General features: G+C 54.0%; 1 protein-coding gene across 5 annotated transcripts; it reads left to right on the top strand.

Moving 5' to 3' along the window:
• The first annotated feature begins 41 nt into the window (after positions 1-41).
• CAPN10 (calpain 10) lies at positions 42-11,975 on the top strand. 5 transcript variants are annotated; one of them, XM_044241980.1, is made up of 12 exons: positions 42-218; positions 2,670-2,801; positions 3,962-4,158; positions 4,926-5,143; positions 7,016-7,157; positions 7,853-7,964; positions 8,446-8,574; positions 9,008-9,210; positions 9,338-9,593; positions 10,898-11,097; positions 11,318-11,363; positions 11,532-11,975. In XM_044241980.1, the coding sequence occupies exons 1-12, from the start codon at positions 93-95 to the stop codon at positions 11,559-11,561; spliced, it is 1,791 nt and encodes a 596-aa protein (XP_044097915.1). In that variant the 5' UTR covers positions 42-92; the 3' UTR covers positions 11,562-11,975. The 5 variants fall into 5 exon arrangements, with proteins under 5 accessions (XP_044097915.1, XP_044097912.1, XP_044097913.1 ...); XM_044241977.1 differs by having other exon boundaries at positions 43-218; positions 7,798-7,964; positions 8,294-8,574; positions 10,946-11,097; XM_044241978.1 differs by having other exon boundaries at positions 43-218; positions 7,798-7,964; positions 8,294-8,574; positions 9,499-9,593.
• Positions 11,976-26,023: the final 14,048 nt, after the last annotated feature.

The following is a 26,023-nucleotide window of genomic DNA, read 5'->3' on the forward strand; positions in this document are numbered from 1 at the left end:
GCGCGCGGGGCGTGCGGCGCGCTCGCCTTCCTTCCGGGGCCGCGCTCGGCGCCGGGGGCGCGGGCAGCCCATGGGAGCCCGGGGCGCCCAGGATGCGGGCGCCAGCCAGGGAGCTCTTTCGGGACGCCGACTTCCCGGCTTCGGACTCCTCGCTTTTCTCCAGCTTCTCCACGCCGCTGGCCCAGTTCCGCGAGGACATCACATGGAGGCGGCCGCAGGTGGGGCGGCTGGCGCGGGCCCCGAACCTCGGGTCGGGCCCCGAACCTCGACCTGGGCCTCAAACCTCGCGCAGGGCCCCGAACCTCGGGCTGGGCCCCGAACCTCGGGCCGGGCCTCGAACCTTGGGTCGGGCCCCGCGCGCTGCCTCAGGCGGGATGCCGCTGCGGCCCTTAGGAGCGGGGTGGGGGGAGGGTGCCCCGCGAGGGAGCCAGAGCGAATCTCGGTTCCGAAGGCGTTCGGGCAGGGCGAGAAGTCCGGTGCAGAAGACGCCAGCCCGGCCCCGCTTCTCCTCTGACGGGCGTCCGGCTGGCCGAGCCTCTGGGCCGCACGGCTCTCCCGGCCACAGGCGGCCCGGCTCTGTTTCCCGCGTTTGCCGGGATGAACCGTGCTCCTGCTCTTCTGGAAGGCAGGGCTGTTCGCACCGGCATTTCCGCATGGGAACTCTTGACGCTGTCCATGGAGAGGGACGCTCTGGCCTAGTGCTGCGTGCGCTAGTGCAGACCATCTTTACAAATGGTTCATCTGATAAGTAAGACCTCGGGGAGAGCCTTCCCCTGCCGGCAAGTACACGGTCTTGGTGGAGGCCGCTGTATGGTCTGTCTCGAGCCCTCGGAGCAGCGTGGCTCAGGTCACAGAGGTGCTCAGGAAGCACGAAAGTGCCAGTGGAATTGGGATTAAAAATGCATTTTAGGCACAGAGGGAGGCCTTTAGAGGGTTTTAGTAGAGGAGGGATTTGAGTGAGTTTATGTTTGAAGAAGCTCACTTTTACTGCTGGCTGGAAAGTGAACTGACAGGGCAGGAATGCAGTGGTCCTAAGAGAGAGGTGCAGGGGCTCAGGGTAGCATGGCACCCGGTAGGACAGGGGCTTTGAAGTGGATGGATTTGAGAAATAATTTGGAGGGGGTTAATGAGTCTTAGTGACCAATTGGAAGTAGAGGGTGAGGGTGAAGCAAGGATCAAAAACGACTTCCAGATTTGTAGCCTGGGCACCTGGGTAGATGGTGCTCCTGTTTGATGTGCTGGGAGACACTGGGAGGTGGGGGATAGCTAGGAATGGAACTTTGGCATTCCATTTTGCTCGCACAGGTTTGAGCAGAGCTGTCCACAGGCAGGTGGGCTTGAGAGTTAGGTGCTCAGGAAGTTCTGGGCTAGAGGACCCAGACATCTGGGAATGGGGCCTATAACAGGGCCGAGGGCCCCAAACAGTACTTCAGAAGAAAGTGGGTCTGAAGAAGAAGAGAGGGCTTGGAACTGAGCCTTGAGGGCCCCTAACATTCCCTAGAGGGTTCAAGCAGGTGTCCTGACAGGTAGCTTGGAGAGCCAGCAGGCAGTGAGGTGAAAGGACAGCCAGGAACACATGGAACCATGAGAGCCAAGAGGGGACTGTGGGGGAGTGCAAGGGAACAGCCACTGTTCTGTGATGCTGCCAAGTATCAGGAAAGACGAGAACAGAGAGAGCCCTTTGGATTTGACAACACAGAGGTGACTGGCCTAGAGGCTGGAGGGGCCCATGCTTAGGGAGCAGGATGGAGGAAGTAAGGAAGGCAGCTCTTTCACAAGAAGTCTGTCAGAGAAGGGAAGACTCAAGGGGAGATAATGCAGAGGGGGGCAGTATCTTACAGAAGATGGGGGTTCTCTCTGCCTTATGCTGGTGGAATTCTCCCTGCAGGGGTGGAGGAGGGAGGGGGTCATGGGAGGAACACTGGCTCTAAAGAAGGCAGGAGAGGGGATCAAGTGGGGGTTGCTTCCGAGGAAGCTTCTGGCAAGGTCATCAGCTCAGAGGGCCGTGGGAAAGGGTGAGGGCATGAACGTGTTAGGAGGGGAAAGGGGAAGGTATAAAGTAGTCTGGGTTTGGGGAAATTAAGCAGGATTCTAGCAGTATGGAGGATCTGTCTGAGATTTGCCATTACGAACTTAAAGATGGAACGTTTTCTTTTTTTTTTTTTTTTAGATTTTATTTTATTTATTTGAGAGAGACAGTGAGAGAGAGCATGAGCGAGAAGAAGGTCAGAGGGAGAAGCAGACTCCCCATGGAGCTGGGAGCTTGATGTGGGACTCGATCCCGGGACTCCAGGATCACGCCCTGAGCCGGAGGCAGTCGTTTAACCAACTGCGCCACCCAGGCATCCCTGCCATTACGAACTTAAAGTGAAACCACTTTCTAGTGCAAGTTAGCTGTTTCGAGAAGGGAGATGGTGGGACTCATCTAGAGTTGCAGTTTTGCCATTTTAGGAAGGTAGACAGAAAGAGACAGGACCCTAGGACTTAAGCCGGATGGGGTGATCTAAAGCCAGGAGGGGCTATGGGAGGCCAGCTGCTTCCCCTTCCCTCTTAGGCAATATGGGAGACCAGAAGAGCTCCTCCCCAGGCCTGTCACCTCGATCCTGTCTTCTTAGTTTTAGAGACTAGTCTTCAGGCATGATGTAACTGGGTGATATTCTTTATTTCAGGAAATTTGTGCCACGCCCCGGCTGTTTGCAGATAACCCACTGGATGGACAGGTGAAGCAAGGGCTGCTGGGAGACTGCTGGCTCCTGTGTGCCTGTGCCGCTCTGCAGAAGAGCCAGCAGCTCCTGGACCAGGTATCTGGGGCGGGCAGGGCTGCTCTTCCGCTGTCTTCCTGTCCGCTGTGTGCAGGAAGGAAGGCGGAGGCAGGGCAGCTGAAGCTCCTGCTCTGTGGGCTCTGCTGTGGCTGTCTGGTGTAGCTGGTCGAAGAGACAGCTCTGCACTCAGGCCACAGGGGCTCTGAGGTGTCCCCAGGGTTCCAGCACGTGGGCTTTCCCCTCTGTTCTGCCCTTCTGAGTTTTCGACTCTCATGCAAGCTGTGCGCTTGGGATGCAAAGATGAGCACAGCTACCCAGAGTAGGGAAGGTTCGGCTGGCAGGTCCTATGCCCTTGGTTTGGAGTATGTTTCCCTAGCTAGTTGATTTTTTTGTTTTTAACAGTTTTGAACATAAATTGGCAAAAAGTGGTTAAAACAGATGCTAGGCTGATAGCACAGATATAAAAGGCCTGCTCAGTGTGCTTCTCAGGAGCCTTATAGCTTTGTTTGGCTCCTGCCTGGACATTATTGATTAAAGCAGCAACATTGACAGTAGTGACCCCTTTGGAGCTACTCCTATGTCCCAAGGCCCTGCTAATCACACCATAGTTGCTGGCCTTTGTGCTCAGGGCCTGTCTGGCTTTGACCCTCATTTGCAAACAACGCTAAAACCGTTGATAACATGTTCATAGTCAGTAAGTGACAGAGCAGGACCAGACAAGCCTTTGTAGGTGCAGAGCCCACCTGTGTCTTATTCTGGGTCAGAACTCCAAAGCCTGCAGTGAACGCACTGGGTCCAGGCGCTGGCAGAATTGCTGAGACCCCTGCCCCTGCCCTACCTGCAGCTGGGGGGGTCACTGTGACCGCCATCCGCAGCCAGCTCTGCTGAGAATTGCCTGTAAAAGTCATGTTTGTTTTGGATTCAGGTCAAGAGCTTATTTGGGACAGTAAGACATCATTGTTGGCCTTAAGGTTTTAGAGACACTCAGCAGTGTGGTCCTAAGATGTTTTACTGGAAAGTCTGTTAGTTTTCTATATGGCTACTGGGTTTTACATCCACATGGACATCCAGCTGTGGAGCGAAGTCAGGACCCAGGCAGAGCAGCAGGGGAGTGTGGAGCGGCTCTTGTGACAGTGCGTGGGAAACACTGCATGGTTTGTCTCTCATGCTCTCCTTTTGCCTTTCCCTGTGCATGGTAGGTCTTCCCTCCAGGACAGCCGAGCTGGCGTGACCACACGTACCGCGGCTCCTTTACTTGTCGAATCTGGCAATTTGGACACTGGCTGGAGGTGACCATAGATGACCGTCTGCCTTGTCTTGCAGGGAGACTCTGCTTCTCCCGGTGCCAGAGAGAGGATGTGTTCTGGCTTCCCCTATTGGAGAAGGTCTATGCCAAGTACGCGTGCCGAAGGCTGGAGGGGCCAGGCTGGGGTGGGCTGGGGCCACAGCTGCTTTAGGCCATTTCCAGGCAGCATGTTTCCGCTCTCCCTGGGCTGAGTGCCCTCCTCAGTCCCCAGAACCTGGCAGCCAGGCCTGCGGTGGGACCGACCTGTCCAGAGACAGAAACTCTGAGACAGGGCCTGTAGTGCCCATCTCCGTGCCCCCCCACACAACCCCACCCCTGCTACCCACTCCCTCTTTCCCTGTCCTCGCTTCAAAGTCAGGGAGGAGTAAAGCCACCCAGGTCTCCGTGCTTGCTTATTGAGATCCTGCCTGAGGCCGTGCCCCTCACCCCAGGTCTGAATGGGAAAATGGCCCTCTTAGAATGTACTGCTCAGCCTGCTGGAAGAGGCCGCTGTGATAAGCAGACCTTAGCACAAAGGGAGTAAGGCAGACCTGCAGTGATGTGGGTGCGAGTGCCTCCATCCCAGGACCACGGTGGGGTTCGATCTGGAGAAGTGGAGCAGTGCGTGTTCTCAGCCTCACGCCTCATGCTGCCTCCCACTTGTGTCCATGCTGGAGGCCATAGGGCGGGGCTGGGCCCACTGTGCAGTGTGGCCTTTGAGAGTCCAATGATGTCTGTGCTTGGTGAGGATGAGGCAGGAGTAAAGAGAAGCTACTGAAGTGGAGGATCAGGTGATTTGAGGGTGTTACAGATGGAAGAGAGGCAGGCCGCTGTGTCCCTGTGCCAGAGGCTCACTTCCTGTGATTGTGTCTCCCCAGGGTCTACGGGTCCTACGAGCACCTGTGGGCAGGGCAGGTGGCCGATGCCCTGGTGGACCTCACTGGGGGCCTGGCAGAAAGGTGGAGCCTGAAGGACTTGGTCAGAACCAGCGGCCAACAGGACAGGCCTGGCGGCTCGGAGCACAGGACTTGTCGGCAGTTGCTCAGCCTCAAGGACCGGTGTCTGATAAGCTGCTCAGTGCTCAGCCCCAGAGCAGGTGAGGCGGCAGGCAGGTGCCTGTGGGATGGGCCTGTGCCCCTGTGCCCCATAGCCGCACACGGGCTGGTTCTCAGGGCCCCCGTCAGGACTGAGTGGAAAATAAGACATTTGTCTTTCAAACCCGGTGTCTAGTGTGTGACCTTCCCCTGCCACCTGTCCTTCTCCGGAGGGAGGGTCCCTTTTTCCCTTGATTTTTTTCTTTTTTCCCTTGATTTTTTTCTTTCTCCCCAACTTCGGGAGTAGGTTGAGGCTGGAACCTCTGCCAGGGCGGCCGCCACCAGAAACTCCAGAACCCGGGGTGGCGGCATTTCTGGCCCATAGCACCCTGGCAGAATCAGACTCAGGTTTTCGTTTGAGTGGTTTCTGTGCTCATTAAAGGAAGTTTCTCAAAATGAAGAAACTGTGCACATGGAACTGTTTTGACTTTTCCATGACCCTCGGGGCTTTTCCACAAACAGTCTTGTGTGTTGTACCTCGTGCTCCCTCTGCTTTCTCGGGCGCTGTGTGGACTGCAGGTGTCTCGTTCTGTCAGCCGGGCTGCTGTGTCTTCTTACTCTGCCCCTTAACATCGCCCGTTTCAGGGCTTTCCAGTCTCTCACGTTAGGGACAGAATTACTGAATGTTTCCGTGTTTAACAGCCTGCATGTTTAGGATGATTCTCATAATGGGTTTTCTGGCCCAAGGACACAGACGGTGAAATAAACAGTGTGTGTGGACAGTGAATGCCACTGGGCTGGGCACAGGTCAGGCTGCCACCACTCTGAGGGGGCAGGGGGAGGGCCACAGGTGCCTTGCTGACTGTGCAGGGTGCAGCGTCAGAACTCTCCCTGAGGCTTGGCATCAGCCTCCCCCAAGCTGGGGCAGGGCTCATCTTAGCACCCCAGGCTTTGCAGAAACCTCCAGACAAAGCAGGGGGTGCTGCTGGCACTCAGCTAGATCCCGCAGAGGTGTCTCGGCACTGGGGATTTGGGCAGACACTCAGAGTGGTGGCTACAGCGCCATTCTAAAGAAAGGTTTTTCTTTTTATTTTCTTTTTTAAGATTTTATTTATTTATTTGACAGATCACAAGTAGGCAGAGAGGCAGGCAGAGACAGAGAGAGGGGGAAGAATGCTCCCTGCTGAGCAAAGAACCTGATGCAGGGCTCTATCCCAGGACTCAATCATGACCTGAGCCGAAGGCAGAGACTTTAATCCAGGGAGCCACCCAGGCACCCCTAAAGAAACCTTTTTAAAGACATTCCAGAAATTTCTTTTTCTTTCTTTATTGCCACCCCTCTTCTGCAGGTGGGGCTCTAGTCACCATTTGGCTCCTCCACTTCCTTATGGTATGACCCAAGGGACTCTGGGCAAATAGGGTTGTTTCCTTTCTGGGCCTCCAGTCTGCCCGTCAGCAGTGTTTGGTCCCGCAATCTCTGGCCCGCAGTGCCCCCCAGCCCACTCAGCTAGCTGGCCTGACCAGGAGGAGATTGCTCTTCTTGGAGGTCCCAGACCTGCCCCAGACCTGTTGCTGACAACCCTTGTAGCCGCACCTTTGAGATCCCGCCCTGCACTGCCTTGTCAGCTGGCCAGCCTTGCTCCTCCATCCCAGCGGGGACCGAGGCCCCAAGAAGGGAATGGCCAGCTGGGCCCTTGGCAGCCGAGCCACAGTCTACACCCAGGTCCTCAGCCGGAGCTCTGCACTGGCTCAGGCCACTCCTAAGCTCACTAGTCCGCAGTGGTTAGGAAAGGAGCCCCAGCTGTCCATTGGGAGCTAGGCGCTGCCATGGCCACGGTCGGGTGGGCTAATGTATCCCATGGGAAGGGAGAAAGACCGGTGCATGTGCCCAGTTTGGGGACTTCCAGCCTACAACCCAGCCATTCCTCACCCAGGTGTCAGGGAGCTGGGGGAGTTTCATGCCTTCATTGTGTCAGATCTGCGAGAACTCCAGGGCCGGGCCGGCCAGAGCCTCCTGCTGCTGCGTATTCAGAATCCCTGGGGCCGGCGGTGCTGGCAGGGGCCCTGGAGAGAGGGGTGAGTGTGGCTGAGGGCCGGGACTGTGCTGCTGTCAGGGAAGGCAGGGGTCTGGGGCCCCGAGCGGCAGTGAAGAGCCGTTGCAGCCATGTGCATGTGCCCGTGCGGGTTTGTAGGCCCCCTGGCACCTGCCTGTGGCCCCTGGGTCCTGCGTTTGGCCCCAGATGGCCTTAGAGGTCTGATTGAAGGCTTGGTGCTGGAACCGAGGCCCTGGGCTCCTGTCTTGGCATGCCCACGGACTCGTGGATGCCCGGTTGGGCTATGGGTGACAGGACATGTGGGACGCCTGAATCACAGTGTGCAGCTTAGCTTTAAGACCCTTACTGATGCCAGGGACCAGGATTGAGCGAGGGCCCTGGGTCCACGCCCCATGGCCAACCGCAGTTGGTCAGCAGATCCAAACCCTTCCTCCTGGGTGTAGGAGGCTAGCAGGAGCTCAGGCACAGCCTTCACTAGCCTGCTCAGGGGGTCAGCCCTGGACATACAGGTCCAGAGGTAGGAGCCTCAGAGAGGAAAGGGGGTATGGCCAGGGCAGAGCCAATCTGAGCTTTGCCAGCAAGAAACTGGCAGGTCACGGAGCTCCTGACAGTGCTGTCAGCTCAGGGGAGATGGGCCGCCGCTGAAAGAAGCTGCCTTCCAGGGGCGAAGGGTGGAGCCAGGTAGACCCAGCCGATGAGTCCGAGTTGCTGTCCCAGCTGCAGGAAGGAGAGTTCTGGGTGGAGGAGGAGGAGTTCCTCCGGGAGTTTGATGAAGTCACCGTTGGCTTCCCGATCACGGAGGCTGGCTACCTGCAGAGCCTCTACTCAGGTAAGGGGGAGGCCTACACCTGGGACAGGCCCTTGTAGGGGTACGCCGACCTGCACAGGCTCTCTGAGCCTCCCTGCCTCCGGATGTCAGGGCTGAGCAGCCACCGCATCCCTCTGGGGGCTCCCAGCACAGCCCTTGCCCCGGGCCCTATTCTGCTTACCCTGTGTGCGGAATGAGCGCTCCATCCCCTCCCATCCCAGGTGGCTTGAGGTGGTGGGAGACTGCGGGGCTCCTGCCTCTAGGGTGCTGTAGTTGGTGCTGGTGAGAGTGGTAGGGAAGCCCGAGTGGGAGCCCTTTCCTGAGGCTGCTGCCTGCTGGTTCTCCCCTAGAAAAGGCGCTGTGCCACACTCAGGAACTGCCTGGGGCCTGGGTCAAGGGGCAGTCGGCAGGAGGCTGTCGGAACAACAGCGGCTTTCCCAGCAACCCCAAATTCTGGCTGCGGGTCTCAGAACCGAGCGAGGTGTTTGTTGCCGTCCTGCAGAGACCCAGGGTGCGTGCCACGGGCCGGGCAGGCCGGGCTCGGGCACTGGCGAGGGGCGAGTGTGCCGTGAGGAGCCCGGCCAGCTTCCTGAGCGAGGACTACCAGGCCGTGGGCCTGCATATCTGGAAGGTAACTCCTCCTGGGCCTGGCTCCCTGTCAGGGCCTGGGAGTGCTGGGACATGAGTGAGCGCCGGGAGCCTTACCTGCCTCATCCTTCCGGGTCGCCTATCTGCTGGGGCTCCCACAGACCCAACTCTGCCCAGCCCGGCCCGTGTCTGTCGGACAGAGGGAGATGAAGCAGAAGCAGCTGTTGGCTGACTGGCAGGAGGGAACGGGGCCCACCCATCTAGAATGGTCTGCTGTCTCCCAGAGCAGGGGAACTCTGACCCCTGGGTTGAGTGAGAGCCCTGGCCTGGGGAGCATTCTGGGCCGGCCCCCGCCATGCTGGGAAGGACCCACAGGTCCAGGTGCTCTTTCATGAAGTCATTTGAGAGGCCCTTCCACTGGGCGAAGGTGGCGGGGCCTGTCTCGGGATGGTGGCCCACAGCCCTCCTCTGTGCAGGTGGAGAAGCGGCGGGTCAGCCTGCCCAGGGTCCTGTCCACACCCCCCGTTGCTGGCACCTTGTGCCATGCCTACGACCGGGAGGTCCACCTCCGCTGCGAGCTCACACCAGGCTACTACCTGGCTGTGCCCAGCACCTTCCTGAAGGACGTGCCAGGGCAGTTTCTGCTGCGGGTCTTCTCTAGTGGGAGAATCTCCCTCAGGTAAGGGGCATGGAGGAGCTCTAGGAGAAAAGGGCAGCATGGCCCGGGCAGCTTCAAGGGAGGGGTGTGTGTGTCCACGGTCCGGAGCTCGCTGCCAGCCGCCCTCCCGTGTGTCTTTCCCGGGCAGTGCCATCAAGCCGGCGGCTGGGAGCCCTGCCCCTGGGGAGGCCCTGCCTGAGGGCGAGTGGGAGACGGTACAGCTGCGGGGCTCCTGGAGAAACGGCCAGACGGCAGGGGGCAGCAGGAACTTTGCCTCCTACCCTAGCAACCCCTGCTTCCCCCTGTCAGTCCCCGAGGGCCCAGGCCCCCGCTGCGTCCGCATCACTCTGCGCCAGCACTGCCAGGACGCCCAGTGCCATCCCATTGGCTTCCACGTCTTCCAGGCAAGCTCTTCCTGCTCCGGGGGGCAGGGAGGCTCTCAGAGGGACTGTGTCCCCACGGGTGGCCAGGCATGACGGTGGCCTGGACTTGGTTGTGTGGGCATAGCCGGGTGGCTGGTCCCATGCAAGATCCATGTCTAGTTTCCTGAAGTCTGTAATTCACTGGGGCCCTGGGTCAGCTCAGACAGCCGCCCGTCCACTCCCCCAGTTCAGAGCAGCAGTGTCAGGAGGTCAGTTCTGCTCCCCTGAGCTGTGCCTCCTGCCCAGGAGACCCGAGGGTGTGCCCCACCAGGAGCTGCCCCAAAGCCATGTAGCCCCGCTCTTCCCTGTGCCCCACCCTTCTGGGGCCACTCTTCCAGGGAGAGGGCGTCCAGGAGGGGACCCTAGCACAGGCTCGCCTGGTGGAGCAGGAAAGGGAGGGAGGGGGCCACAAAAGACCGTGTGGGGCCCATGCGGACAGATGCCACCCAGTGCAAGGCTTAGATAATTCTTGGGTCAGAAAGCTGTCATGGGGTGAAGAGGAGCGGGTGTTGAGGCCCAGGCAGGCCTGTACATCTTAAACGCTACCCCAGATCTCCTTCCTGCACCTCAGCTCTGGCTGTGCTGTGCTGAGCAGACCTGTGGTTGGAGGAAGGGAGACGGACACAGTGTCAGGGTCCGAGGTTGCAGGTCCAGATGCCACGGCAATGAAGTGGCTTGCAACCCGCACGTGTGCTCCTCCTGGGGGCTCCACCTCAAGATGGGCTTGATGAGCCAGCGGGTGCCTGAGGAGGGCATGGGCTGGGACAATGGCTGGTGTTGTGGGGGGGCACACATAGCCTGGGCTGTGGATATAGGGCAGGTCTCTGAGAAGCCTTTGGGAGGACAGAGCCACTTTGCTCCCCAAGAGCGGGGGGCTCATTGTGGAGTCTTGCTTGCCCCAGGCTGTCCCCTGGGGCATCTGTGGGGGAGCTTCGATAAAAACTGGAGCTTTGATAAAAGTGCCAATGCCAGGAGCCGGTCAGATGAGTCCTGGGACAGAGCCCTGGGCCGTGGTGATGGTGGTAGTCCCCCAGGCAGGGCTGCACACCTAACAAGGGTTATGGGGCCTTGGTGAGCAGTGGCTGGGCGGGTCTCCCCGCTTGGAAAGGGCAGGTGTGTGATGTGGGAGATCCAGATCCAGGCAGAGTGCCCCTGTCTTGCCTGACCCCGCACAGCCCAGCCTCAGACAGGTATTGAAGGCCCAAACTGAGGAAGGAGAGCCATTCCTGTTGGCCATGGTAGCCCAGTGGACAGGCCTCCCCTGTCTGAGCCCGTGCGTCCCCCAGGTTCCGGTGGACAGGGGGAGCCGCAGTTCACCCGGCCTGCTGCTTCAGGAGCCTGTGCTGAGCTGTGTGCCGCATCGCTATGCCCAGGAAGTGAGCCGGCTCTGCCACCTATCGGCGGGGACCTACAGGATTGTGCCCTCCACCTACCTGCCAGACACAGAAGGGGCCTTCACGGTGACCATTGCCACCAGGATAGACAGGTGGGGCTCTAGGGCTGGGGGGGATTCCTCAGCGTGTGTGTGCCCCTCCCTGTCGTCCCCTCTAGCCCACCCACCCCAGCCCCGACCTGTTCCAGCAGAGCAGCAGCAGGCAGGACATGTCAGTGTGCAGGGGGTGGCAGGAGGCGGTGGCGGCAGGAGGTGAGCGCAGCTGCTCCTCGGGCTGGGGGCCAGCCAGGCTACTGTGTCTTCTATCCCGCAGGCGCTCCATCCACAGCCAGGAGAGGCTGGGGCAGCTCCTCCAGGAGGTAGGTGTGGGGCTGGGGACACGGGCACACTTGTCTCTTGGCAGGAGGGCCGAGGGGCGGGAGCTGCAGTAACAGTTGTGGCAGTGTAGCCCGGTGGACAAGGGGGGCAGGCCCCAGCTGCCATCCAGGTCAGCTGCTGCCCAGCCCTTGCCATCTTTCCTTCTGCAGGCCTCCTTCATGGCAGTTATGAAAACCTAACCAGGTGACACCCCCCTCCCCCGCTGTGTCGGCTCTAGCGACTGGGGTATCCAAGGGGCTCCCTCCCATGATGCCCCCAGCCTTGATGCCGCAGCGGTCAGGCCTGAGCTGGACGACTGCACATGCTCACGGGTCCAGGCGAAGAGCCCATCCTGCGGGGCCCAGGGCCAGAGGTGCAGCAGGTGCTGCAGGGAGGGCAGGAGAAGCCACACACACGGTGTCTCTTCCTCATGGCTCAGGCCGCAGAGCTTGCCGTTGACCCTCCACGGTGTCCCTTCATGGCACCTGCACCTGGCTCTGGAGAGAGGCCTTACAGCAGACAAGAGCAGAATATGACGATCTTGTTGATAACTATTTATGTGCAACCTTTTTAGGAAATAACTTTATAAATAAACATGAGTACTGAGTGGTTTACAGACAAGTCTCGTCTTCTTGCTGCAGAGGAGGGGAAGGCCAGATGCTGTGTCCCCAGGGGGCCCTCCGCCCAGCCACTTGTGTGCTGCCAGTGACCACGGCCTCTGGGACGGGCCTAGCCGGCCTGTGAGGCGGGCATGGCTGATTTGGGGGGCAGACAGCGGTGCTGAGAGGTTTGGAGGGCTGGTAGGGGTGGGCACGTGCCCTGGTACAGGAGTAGGAGGTGGTGGCCTGGGAAAGAGAATTGGCACAGCTTACAGCTCACATCCTCCTCCCTGTTCATGCTGGGCTTACCCCCTTCCCCTGCCCCGTCCCCTGCTGCCTGGCGAGACTCTGAGGAGCTGCCTTTTGTGGAAGGAGGAGGCCCTGCAGGCCCCCAGGCCCCTACCTAGTTGGTTGAAGCAGGCCATGATCTCAGCCAGACCTCTCTCCCTCACCTCCCATCTCTCTGATTTCCCAGCACCGTGGGGTCACCATCACCCGGGGCAGCCAGCTAATGTGCCACCCTTCCCAAGGAGGTTAGGGTGCCGTGGCACAGGGCCTGAGAGAGAAGTGCTGCTCACTGCCCCACCCCACTCCACAGATGGGCAGGATGCCTCCAGAAGGCAGGGGCTAGCCTCTCTGTGGCATAGGGACAGGATTGGAAGTGGCCCTTGCTGTGACGCTGTGACCCATTCTCTGGGGTCAAGTGAGGACAGAGGGCATCCACTGGTGGAAAGGCAGCCTGGAGGAGGCAGCCAGCCCTCAGCTATGCTGGGCTTAGGGACCGGCCCTGGCAGCAGGGTGCCAGCAGAGACAGTGCCTCAGCACGAGTGCCCTCTTGCCCAGCAGCCCCCAATCTGCGCCCCACTCCTTCATGTGGCTTCATCCCCTGATCTTGACCCCCAGGGCATCCTCAGTGGCTGGTTCCCTGCAGTGGCGCCCCCTTCTGGCCCAATGACCTCCAGAAGTAGCTTGCTTTCTCTGGGCTTTGGTGTCTGTGGAAGCTGAGCCTGGGCTCTGACCATGCTCAGTGTGTCCCATGTCCAGGCTCTGGCTCTCTGCTTTGCCCTGGAGTCCTTGGCCTGCAGGATGGGTACCAGCTCAGCTCATCCTGCTGAGAAAGGGAGCAATGAAATGTGGACCCATGCCCCCTCCACCGCACGGTGGGACCTCCCATGCATCAGAAACCTCCAGCCTCCGTCTCTCTTCTCACATCTGGCAATCTGGCGTTGCCCCCCACTCCCAAGCCCCATACAGGATGCACCGGGCCGCGCTGAGGCTGCAGATCACAGAGCTCTATGTTGGTGGGTCCACGGCTGCCTCACCACTTGGTCCTGCTGACCAGTATGGACTGGAGCCCCGCCGTGGCCCTGGCCTGCAGCTCCAGGGACCCCAGCAGCAGTGGCCAGCCATGCCAAGAGTCCAGCAGCCAGGCCCCAGTGGAGTCCCGGTCCTGTGCGCCTGCCCGTGGGGGCTGTGTAGCTGCATCTGGTGGCCCCCGCCAACACAGACGGGCAGGTCTGGGTGTGTGCAGCCGAACAATACCCTTTCAGCCCTCCTGGCAGACTTTGCCCCACACCACCTGTTCAGGCTCCCTTCTCATCACTTCCTGCTTCAGGCAGGAAGCAGGCTGTACCCTCCCCATGGGAGCCGTGTCCTGCCTGGTCCTGGGTCTTACTATCATCAGCCTCGCCTGCCACCCCCCCTCTCGCCCCCAGGCCTGGGTCAGCCTTAGGGGTGGCAGGCATTCTGAGGTGAGTATCAACATGCCACTTCCCTGAGCTAGGTAGTCACAGAGGGGTGCCTGGCTGGGCAGGGCTTCCCGGGTGAGAGGCGGGATGGAGCTGGGTGAGTGGGCCCTGGGCCAGCCAGACTGGGGCAAGGTTCTCAGATGCTCCAGGCCCCTTCCTCTCTGTCTCTCTGTCTCTCTCTCCATTAATCATCATTTCTTTCTTGCTTAGAGTCCCGTGTCTGCGTCATTTGGTCTTCCTAGATTTTTTTTCTCCTCTAATATTTAACAGATAGAACCTAGATTTGCTGCCCTTTGAAATGAATGCAAGAGTCACTTTTTTCCTGGGGACACTTTGGGGCTTGGACCCGAGCACAAAGCCTCAGACATGGCTGTTCTACCCAGGAGATATCCTTCACCGGTTTTGAGGATAAGCTTTAGGGGCTTTAGGGGGCAGGCTGGGCCTTCTGGTCCCCCGGAGTACTCAGCTCTGCAGTTCGGGCCCAACCCCTGCCAGGGCACCTGAGCTGCGGGGCTCTGGCTAGGACCCTCTGGCTAGTCCTCTGATTCCCAGTGGGTGCCAGCTGTGCCAGCACAGCACAGTCTCGCATCTGGTTTGGAAGCCTGCTCGCTCAGGTCCTGGGGAGCACGAGGCATGGAGGGTTAGTCACCAGGCTTGTGCACAGTTGCCTAAAGCACCCGCCCTCCTATCCCCACCCTCCCCAAACACACAGGGCCAGGGCTCAGCCTGTGCCCACCCTCAGCTGCCTGTCCCTTCACAAATCACCCAGGAGAAGAAGCAAATATACGTGGAGACAGCCCTGGCTCGGGCTGGGCTGACTCTGTCAGGTCAATCCTGGTCCCCTGTGTGTTCCTGGGGCCTGGACAAGTATGATGTCAGGGCACTGGGACGTATGTGTGTATGTGTCTGTATCTGATTGATGTGCTCTCATCCCTCATCCGCCAAGCCCCAATGAGAAGACCCATCAGCATCAACACATCTCTCTCTACCCTGCTCCCCCATGCCTTCATTCTGAAGCCCCTCTGCGAGCATGTGTGGGGGGCTATGGATGTGGCCAAGAGGCCTAGCACCCCTGCCCTTGAGGCATGCACGATCCATTCAGGAGGACTGCACACAGGTCATGCAGATAATCCTGGTGGTGAGGGATGGATGACACATGGGGGTGATCTTTGACCAGCCTGGGGCCAGCAGTGGAGGGCTGGGGCTGGCAGAGGAGCTGGGATCCCTCAGGGAATGGAAAGAAGCTCTCTGTGCCTACAGTGTGGGGAGTAGGCTCAGCAAATGTGGCAGGAGCTGAGGCTGGAAAGGTAGGTAAGGGTCTTGAGGTCCACTTAAGGAGCTTGGGTCTTATGTTTTGGGTGGTAGGGAGCCACTGCACAGTTTTAAGCAGGAACTGATTTGTGTATATTTGACATCTTTCTCTCTGGTTGAAGTCTCTCGATAGGGAGGGGACTAAGCAGAAGGCTGTTGCAGACATCAAGGGAGAGATGATGATGTCCTGGATAGATGAGAGGTGGTAGAGGCAGAGAGAAGAGGTCAGTGTTGAGGTATAGTTAGGAGGCAAAAGCAGTAGAAATGATGCTTGATGTGTCATTAATTTTTTTTTTAAGATTTTATTTATTTATTTATTTATTTGACAGAGATCACAAGTAGGCAGAGAGGCAGGCAGAGAGAGAGAGAGGAGGAAGCAGGCTCCCTGCTGAGCAGAGAGCCTGATGCGGTACTCGATCCCAGGACCCTGAGATCATGACCTGAGCCGAAGGCAGTAGCTTAACCCACTGAGCCACCCAGGCGCCCCTGATGTGTCATTAATTAGATCGATCACATAGATCTACAGGAGGAGAACTGATCCCTTCCAATCCATGAACATGGTATACCACTCCATTTTTTGAGGTCTTCTTCAACTTCTCCCAGCAATATTTTGTAGCTTTGAGCATATACATTTTACACTTATTTTATTTATTTTTTTTTTGACAGAGAGATCACAAATAGGCAGAGAGGCAGGCAGAGAGAGAGGGAAGCAGGCTCCCCGCTGAGCAGAGAGCCTGACTCGGGGCTTGATCCCAGGACCCCAAGATCATGACCTGAGCTGAAGGCAAGAGACTTTAAACCACTGAGCCACCCAGGTGCCCCTTACACTTTTTCTTAACTACTTTGTTTTTTTGACACTTCCAAAAGATACTGTATTTTGGGTTTCACTTTTCCAGTTGGTTGCTGCTAGTATATAGGAATACATTTTTGTATGTTAATTTTGTGTCCTATAACTTTGCTAATTCACTTATTCATAGTTTTGGTGTTGGATTGTTTTGGTTTTTAGGTTTTAGGGCTTTTTTTTTTTGTAAATTCCTTAGGAATTTCTACATACACAATTATGTCATATGTGAAAACAGAAAGTTCTGCTGCTTTCTTATCTGAATGCATTTTTTCTTGCCTTATTTCTGCTGGTTAAGACCTCTAATACCATTTTGAATAAAAGTGGCAAGAGTCCCTTTCCTTGTTTCTGATCACAGTGGGAAGGCATTCAGTCTTTTACCATTAGGTGTGATTTTTTTTTTTCTGTAGATGCCCTTTGTTAGACCACTGGCAAGTTGTCAGACAATTTCCTTCTATTCCTAGTTTGCTGAGAGTTTCTATCATAAATAGATGTTGAATTTTATCAAATGATTTTTTTGCATCTATTGAGAGGATTATATAAATATTTTATTACTTGATTGATTAATTAATGTCAATTATATTGGATGACATTGAAATGTTAAACCTTGACATTCCTGGGATACTTGTTTGTGATGTATTATTTATTTTTTATATTGCTGGATTCTATTGGTTAATATTTTATTAAGGATTTTTTGTATCCATGTTCATGCATGATCTGATCTTTATTCTTCCTTTCTTGTAATGTCTTTGTCCAGTTTTGGAATGAGGGTAAAGCTTGCCTTTGAAAATTAGTTGATAAGTGTTCTTTTTCTTTATTTTCTGAAAGTATTTGGATTGATATTATTTTATTCTTAAATATTTGATAGAATTCACCAGTGACAACATCTGGGTCATGAGTTTTCTTTGTGGAAAGGTTTTACATTATGAATTCAACAACTTTAATAGATATAGACTACAAAAATAGATAAAGACTATTGACATTTTATATTTCTTGTATAAATTCTGGCAAGTTGTGACTTTTAAGAAATTTGTGCATTTCAACTGAGTTGTCAAATATATTTGCATGAAGTTACTAATAATGTTAATTGTTCTTTTAATGTCTCTATGATCTTGATGCCTTCTCTCTCATTTCTGATATTAGTAATTTGTGGGGTGTTTTTTACCTTGGTCAGTCTAGCCAGAGGCTTATCAGTGTAACTAATCTTTTCCCAAAAAAACCCCAACTTTCATTTTATTGGTTTTATATAGGTTATTTTTGTACTATATTAAATTTCTACTTTCTCTTATTTTCTTTCTTCTACTTATTTGGGTTTAATTTGTTGTTGTATTTCTCCTAGGCTCCCAAAGTGGAATCTTAGATCAATGGCTTTACACAATTTTCTCTTCTAAAACAAGCACTCAAAGCTACAAATTTTCCTCAAAACACTACATTCATTAGCTTTATCTTGCAAATATTGATAAGTTGTGTTTTCATTATCATTTAGTTCAAAATAATTCTTAGTTTTCCTTTGATTACTTATTTGACCTTTGAGTTAGTTATAATTATGTGTTTAAGTTCCAAATATTTGGGAACTGTTTAGATATCTTATGTATCTTTTTGTTATTTATTTCTAATTTAGTTGTGTTTTATTTAGAGAATATACTCTATATGATTTAATTCCTTTTAATTGTATTGAGACTTTTTTGTGGCCTAGCATATGGCCTATTTTGGAGAATGTTCACATGTGCACTTGAAAAGAATATATAATCTGCTGTTGTTGGGCACACCATTCTCTAAGTACCAGCTTGGATAAGCTGACAAATGTTGTTCAAGTCAGCTATACCCTTATCAGTTTTCTCTCAGTTACTGAGAGATAGGTCAAAATAACCCAACATTGTTGTAGATTTCTCTCTTTATTTGCTAGTTCTATTAATTTACATCACATATTTTGACTCTCTTATTAGGTAACACACATTCAGAACTATTAGACATGCTTGACAAGTTGATCCTTTTATCGAAGAATTGTCCCTTTTTATCCCTGGTAATATTCCCTGTATTGAAGTTAACTTTGATATTAATTTACCCATTCCAACTTTCTTGAAATTAGTGTTTGCATTTTCTATCTTTCTCCATTCTTTCATTTTGTTTACTTTTAACCTACCTTTATGTTTAAAGTATGTGTCAGTTAGATACATTATCACTTTTTGCTTTTTTTTAAAGATCTGATTTATTTCTTTGACAGAGAGAGAGAGCACAAGCAGGGGGAGAAGCAGGCTGGAGAGGGAGAAGCAGGCTCCCTGCTGAGCAGGGAGCCCCATGCAGGGCTTGATCCCAGGACCCTGGGATCATGACCTGAGCTGAAGGCTTAACCCACTGAGCCCCCCAGGTGCCCCCACTTTTTGCCTTTTTAACCCAGTTTGAAAATCTTTGCCTTTTAATTGGAGCATTAGACCAATTACATTTAATGGAAATGTTGATATGTTTGGGTTAAATCTACCATCTCACATTTGTCTTCTATTTATTGATCTCCTCTTTTCTTTGTATCTTTTTTCTCCCTCTTTTGGACTGAATGTCTTGTTTCATATTCCATTTATCTCCTCTCTTGGCTTATTTATTATAACTCTTTTTTCAGTGGTTGCTACTGGGTTTACAGTATGCATATGTAACTTACTGATGATTGACTGGATGTAGAAAGGCAGTGGCTCCGGAGCTAGATGTGGGGGGTGGAGAGGTGCTGTGAGAGGGTATCGGGATCTGGGCAAGATGCAGGGGCTCCCAAAGATCATTGGAGATTCTACTCTTTAATTTGTGAGTGTGTACCTGGCTGGACACTTGGGTCTAATGCTTTATTAAAACACTTCAAAATGAAGAACTCTGCCCCATGCTGCTGGAAGTCAAGTACAACAATGCCTGTTAGGTGCCTGCAGTGTCAGTGGACTGACCATGGTGAGACCCAGCCCTCAGGGCCCAGGCACTACAGGGCGTGTGAGGAGCTAGAGTCTGCATGAGGACCACCTTTAGGACAGCCTGCGACCTGAGTCATTGCACGCTCAGCAAGCAGGGCCCCCCGAGGAGGTATGGCCTCTCACTCAGACCTTGCCTCTGGCTACCAGACAGTGTAGCTGCTGCAACCCTGTAGTGTGACTGCCCCACCCTGATGGCAGCTTCACTCCCACTGACTAGAGAAGGAGGCTGACCGGAGCAGCCCAGGGCCTGGCAGGGGTGTGCTCAGCAAGTATGTGCTGGAGGAAATCCAAGTGGACAGGCAGGCATGGTTGGAGCTGGGTAGGGAGCAGTGGGTGGGTGTGCAAGAGGGCAGTTGGGGAGGTGAGAGCCAAGGTGGGGTGCTCCAGGTGAGGGGGAGCGGGTGAGAGAGCGTGGACCAAAAAAACTGTGCGTGAGTGTGTGTGCGTGTGTGTGTGTGTGTGTGTGAGAGGGAGGAAAATGAACAAACCTTTAGAATCTTTAGAAGAAAGGGGGTTTTATTTGAGCCCAGGTTAGGACAGCTGCCAGGAAATGTGTCTGCATAGGGAAGAAAGGGCTCTGGAGAATGAAGTTTTACCAGGCTGTACTTTTTGCATCTTGTAAAAGATCGGAAGACTATAGATGAGCACACCGGTGTCAAGGAGTGCAGGGATAGGGGCATTGGTTGGCGTCTCAAAGACAAAATGATTTTCCTTCAGGCTGTTTGTGTACAAAGCACGTGTTCAATCCAGGCACGATGGGTCACAGATCAGCTTTTTGGTTTGAACCAAACCCTGATTTCTAAGTCTAAAAAGAAATCTGATATGGTTTCGCGTGTATATCGGGCCTTTAGGGAGTTTTTCTCTGATCACAACGCAAACAAGATTCTGGAAAAAGGACTTTGAACTCCAGAGTTTTTAAGTGAGCAAATCAAGTAAAAACTCAAGCTTTGCTTTGTTGACCCCTTAAGGCCTGGCTCTAACCCTACCCTAAGGCAGCCCAACCCAAGTCCGCCCAAGCCCTGCCCGCTCACTCTAGCCAAAGACCCAACCCCAACCGCAGCGGCCCACCCTTTCTTCCCGTTCCCATCACCCTCACCCCCACACTGCCGCCTCTGTGGCCCTCCTGCCCTCCGGGGCCGCCGGTGTCTGAGGGTCAGCTCCAGCCCCTCACCGCCGCTGCTCCTCCCCTGGCCTCGGTCATGGCTGCGGGCTGCATCGAAAGCTTCGCTCTGGGGAAGATCCCGGTGCTCTCCTCTGAGCACCCCTCTCGGCCTGAAGCCCCTCCCTGCCCCCCTGGGCCTTCGTTTCCCACTCGATGCCCTGCAGGCTTGGAGCCGGTGAGGTGGACCCTGCTGCCCCGGGGCTGACGGAGGCAGCCCAGCCTCCTGCTTCTGAGGAGGACTCAGCCCTGCAGGCAGCTCTCCAGGCAAAGCAGATGCAGCGAGAGCGGAGTCCAAGGGAATGGGATTCATCCGCGGTGCTGGGCGGTTCCCAGCCGGTGCCCTCCTGGGCTTGAGCCCCGCGGGGGGCTGTACTGGCCTCCTGTCCACCCGAGGGCCCCTCCCACAAGCACGGAGAAGTGTGTGCGCCCGGCGTCCTCCTGTGCAGGGGCACAGCATGTATATGTGTTGCGACAACCTCAAAACAGAACACAGGGGCGCCTGGGTGGCTCAGTTGGTTGGACGACTGCCTCCGGCTCAGGGCGTGATCCTGGATTCCCGGGATCGAGTCCCACATCAGGCTCCCAGCTCCATGGGGAGTCTGCTTCGCTCTCTGACCTTCTCCTCGCTCATTCTCTCTCTCACTGTCTCTCTCTCTCAAATAAATAAATAAAATCTTTAAAAAAAAAAAAAAAAAACAGAACACAGTCACCTTATCAGCAAAGGCGGTTCTTCTTCAGACAAGCAAGGAAGGAGAGAAAGGCTTTTTTTGTGAGGGGGTCGGGAGGGGTTGAAGTATACTGGCTTCTCATTGGCTGAGCCATGACTGCCTTTCATTGGCTGGGCTGTGAATGTCTCTCATTGGCGGGGCCATGAATGTCTCTCATTGCGGGGGACCGTGATTGTCTCTCATTGGCTGGGCAGTGACTGTCTCTCATTGGCAGGGCTGTTGCCAGGGCCAGAAGGAAATCTTTCTTCCTGCTGGTGAGGTAGTAAAGTAGTATCCATCCACCTACAACTTGGTCCCTTTAGTGGGGTCTGCAAATGGCCATGAGTGGGGGGCCTGGAGAGGTTCTCCTGCAGCTCCCAACTCCATTCTAAAAGAGTTTTCCTTTATTCAGTTCCACAGTGTATATGTATATGTAACTGTATATGTTTGTCTATGTGTTTGTATGTGCATGTGTGTTTATATGTGTGCCGTGGGTGTGTGCATGTACAGAGGATTGTATACATGTGTATGTGCATGTACACATATGGCTTTGCACACGTGTAAGTGTGTGTGTGTGTGTGTGTGTGTGTGTGTGTGTGCCCCATGCAGACTGCCATCCCTCTGGGGTGGCCCTCTGCCTCCCTCTGTGTGTCAGGAGTCCTCTCCTGGACATGCATCTTCTGGTCCGTGGTTTCTCCTACCGTCTGACCCTCCTGCCTGTGTTTGGCAGGGATTTCTCATCATTTTAGGACCACTGAGAAGACTCCCTTTTACACTACCATGGAGTTGAAAGAAAAGTCACAGAGATCCTTTCCTTGCTTCTTAAGGACTTGTAGTGGGTATTTGGCCATCCTTTTCTTAAACTTTTTATTGTGGGAATTTTCAAACAGATACAAATAAAATAATAATGAACTCCATGCGCCCTCACCCCCAACTCCAGCAATGACCAAATCATGACTGGTCCTATTTCACCTGACCTCCATCTACTAACTTAGAATATTTTGACAAATGTCAGACATCATATCATGTCATCTACAAGAATTTCAGTGTAATAAAAGATAAGGATTGAAAAAACATGCGCAGAACAGCATTGCCACCCCTGAGCCAGAATGAACACAACTTTAGTTTTATCAGACATGCAGTCAGTCTTCACCTCTCCCCCGTGGTCATATACACCTTTAAAAATAATTTTCTTAGATCGGGACCTGAGAAGTCCATGTAGAGGCCCAAACCCTGTGTGTGCTCTCCACCACCTGCTCACAGCAGTCACAGAGCTGTGGCCCTCAGTCCTCACAGGAGCAGCACCCCCAACCCAGCCCTGCGGTCTGTGTACCCCATAGCTTCTGAGTGGGCCTGGGGTGAGGGCTCAGGTCCTGGCTGATGGGCTCCGCTCCTCGAACACCTGCATTTGTAGGCACGCACTGTGGTCAGACCTGCTTCCCAGGGTCCTTGGCTGAGGCTCTTTTTCCAACTCCGACTCAGTGCTTTTCACTCCCAGCCTTGCCCCACTGACCCTGGCCCCCCCGCACCATACACAGGTGGGAGCTTTATATTCAGGGCTCCTCAGGAGTGAGATGGTACTCCTGCCCGTCTACAGGGCGTCTGACTCTTGCCTTGTGTAACCATGGGGCAAAATGGAACACTGAGCAACCGCTGCCTTTCTTCCGTCTCTGAACTTTGCTATGACACTAGATTGTGACTTGCCATTTGGCCCAACACCCTAAGTGTCCGTGGACGCCGGCCGCTTAACAGGATGTACTTAAGGTCCCTTCCCTCCACTAACTGACATGCGGTCAAGTCTCTGGCTCTCCTTTTTTTTTTTTTTTTTTTTTTTTTTAAGATTTTATCTATTTATTTGACAGAGAGATCAAAAGTAGGCAGAGAGGCAGGGAGAGATAGAGGGGGAAGCAGACTCCCTGCCAAGCAGAGACCCCGATTCAGGGCTCAATCCCAGGACTCTGAGATCATGACCTTAGCCGAAGGCAGAGGCTTGACCCACTGAGCCACCCAGGCGCCCCATGGTCGAGTCTCTAAGGTGAGAGATTTCTCAGTCATCTCTTTCTCTCCCCTTGTGACTCTTGTTTTTGATGCCTGGCCCTGCACAGTGGCCCACAGACCGGAGTCTGCTGCTTGCACCCCTGGAATGTCATGGGTCCTGTTCTGTGCCTTCTCTGCTCTTGCCCCTGGGATCTAGCTCCAGGGGTTTAATCAAGTTCAAGTGGGGTTTTTTTGTTTTTGTTTTTGTTTTTGTGGCCAGCCTCTTCAGGAATGGACTGGTTGTCTGTTTGTTAAGTATAATTACAAATTCATGGATTTAAGCACTTTTTTGTGTCCCCATTCATGGAAATGCTTCTACTTTTTGCCATGCAAAGCATCTTGTCTTTGGCCAGTGGGAGCGAACTTGAGTTACCTCCTGAATCCTTTAGACTTTGGCCAAGAGTCTGGATCTGCTTTGTTCTCTAGGATGAACAACTATCCCAGGAGTTCTATACATTTCCTAAGCCAGACCTGCAAGCATCCACTGCCTTCAGGAGCTCCTCTTTCTCTTCAAGAGAAGTGGTATCTAGAGACCAAAATCTGGGTGCCTGGGTGCTGGTTTTTAGGTCTTGTCAGTCAGAACTTAGTCAGAACTTAGTCTGAACTAAGATACTAACTTTCCTTTCCAAGAAATGACACAGTACAAGTACCTACTGATACTATGCACCCAGATTCCGATCTGCATGCTTCTCCCTGGAACTTTTTGAAAATACATCTGTATCTCATTTATCCCACACAGAAACTTCAACAATGCCCAGAGTCAGTATTCATTTACACTTATTCACAACACAATAATCCCCAAATCACAATACCAACATTACTATCAACAGTGTGATTACTGAAAACAGTTTAAGATGCTTTTATGTATTTTAAAAAACATCCTTGCATTATGCACATGTACAGACGAAACTGGGTTTTAACATTATTTGGAAAATGATTACGGAAAATGAAGTGTTTTTGACATCCTTTTCGTAGTCGGGCTATACAGGTTACAGTCAAATACTGGATTTTTAAATCACTTGGAAGAGTTTGCTAGGACTGTGCTGTCAGGTGATAATGCAAGTTTATTGGTTTTATCTTGCTTTCAAGTTTAAAAATTTCCTTTGGGGCACCTCGAGGGCTCAGGGGGTTAAGCCTCTGCCTTCAGCTCAGGTCATGATCCCGGGGTCCTGGGATTTAGCCCCACATTGGGCACTCTGTTCACCAGGGAGTCTGCTTCTCCCCCAACCTCTCCCCACTCACGATTTCTCTCCCTCCCTCTCAAATAAATAAAATCTAAAATAAATAAATAAATAAAATTTCCTTTAAAAATGTAATTCAATTTAATTTAGTAATTACATAAATATTTATGTAGCTCTAAAGCCAAAGCCACAAACCAAGGGATATTCCTGTATATAGAAGTCTAGTTTCTATCCAGTCTCCCTTCACCTCCTTTCTGCCTGTTCCCTATAGGTAATAATTTAATTTAAAACAAATTTAATGGCTTATCCTTCCATTTGTAAAGACAAGCTGCTGGCATGCTGTAAATCAATAAAGACACATCAGTGCTTTTTCTCACTTAGCAATCTATCCTGGAGAAAACCATTTAGTAACATATAGAATATTTCTTTTTCCTTTTTACAATCCCCTGGTGCCCCGCGGTGTAAACAATAAGCACTTCATGCATGCAGGGCCCTTTGACGTCTGAGTGACTTTCAGGCTGTGCTACCCTACCGCACGGCAAGAAATAGCCTCTCCAGTCTCCTCTTCCTCACTGGGCTGGTCTGTGAGTGGGACAGATTCCTGGAACCAGGATGATTGGGTCAACAGGCAAGGCATCTCTAAGTTTGTGTGATTTCTAGGTTCCCTCCGATGGGGTTCATATCACGTTAAATCCCAACAGATGACATCCAAGGCTATCTCCCCCAGAGATGGCTGTCAGACGCCAGGATATAGCCTCATCTGACAGGGACAAATTGTGCTGCAGGACACTTTTAATTTCTATTTCTCATTTCATGAATATGCTGAGCATTGTTTCAGATCTCCAATGAACCCTCTCTAGCTCATGGTTCCTCTTCTGTGAATCTGTTCCTCTCTGCTCTCCGTTGGTGTCCTGCCCAACTTCCAGAGGAAGTGGTCCTTCGGAGCGGTAGGGAGAATGACATGGACGAACAGGAAGTGCTCAGCAGTGTTGGTCTGGGGAAGCTGAAGACCCCTGTCTGGGCATCTCTGCGGGTACTGGAAAATTAAGCCTCTCCTTGGACCCCGCACCCACAGACTGGCTCAGAGAAGCCCAGGCAGGAGGCCGGCTGCCCTGGGAGGTGGGCGGTGGGACCCCTCCTGAAGACATATGCCCTTTCTGGGGAGATTGCCCTTCTCGGGCTCCCTCCATGTCAGCTGTGGACATTCACGGTGATTTCCAGGTGGAGTGAGCTTGTGCTCTCCACCCGTCACACTCTCAGCCTGGACCCAGCCCTGCAAGTCTCGGCAGGCAGGTGCTTGAGCTGGGAGGACCACCTGGAAGAGGAGGCTTCCTGGGGAGGGTGGGCACAGTGAGTGGGGACAGCTCCCGGGCAGGCTCTGGGCTCTGTAAGGGTCTGCCCCTCCCAGAGGAACTTGCTTGTGGACCCTGAATGTAAGGGTGGGGCAGACTGCGTGGAGACATCCAATCAGTAAGCCGTATGTATATCCACTGGGAAGGTTGAAATTCAATTGGCCACCTGTGTAGGGGCGGGACTCAACCACCCCCATAAAGGTTGCTCTGCCAGGCTGCCAAGGGGAGCTCCTGCAGGAGGGCCTGGGGCTCCTGCAGGAGAGCAGCGGCTGCTACAGGAGGGATGAAGTCCGCGGAGAGCGGTAAAGTCGGCGGAGAGCGGTGAAGTGGAGCGGAGAGCGGTGAAGTCGGCGGAGAGTGGTGGAAGTCGGCGGAGAGCGGTGAAGTCGGCGGAGAGCGGTGAAGCGGTGCGGAGAGTGGTGGAAGTCGGCGGAGAGCGGTGGAAGTCGGCGGAGAGCAGGGGAGTCAATGGTGAATAGAAGAGCTGTAACAGCTCTTGTAAGAGCTACAACCATGTTTGCAGTCTCCAGTCTCCCCCGGGCCCCAAGCCGCCGCCTGCAGCCTCGAGCCGCCTGCAGCTTCCAGCTTCCGGCGGTCTAGCCTCCGGCGGCGGCCCCGAGCGCCGCCGCCTGCAGCCTCCGGCGGCGGCCCCGAGCGCCGCCGCCTGCAGCCTCCGGCGGCGGCCCCGAGCGCCGCCGCCTGCACCCTCCGGCGGCGGCCCCGAGCGCCGCCGCCTGCAGCCTCCGGCGGCGGCCCCGAGCGCCGCCGCCTGCACC

This window comes from Neovison vison, chromosome 3 (assembly GCF_020171115.1).
Source record: "Neovison vison isolate M4711 chromosome 3, ASM_NN_V1, whole genome shotgun sequence".
In the NCBI taxonomy this organism is placed as follows: Eukaryota; Metazoa; Chordata; class Mammalia; order Carnivora; family Mustelidae; genus Neogale; species Neogale vison.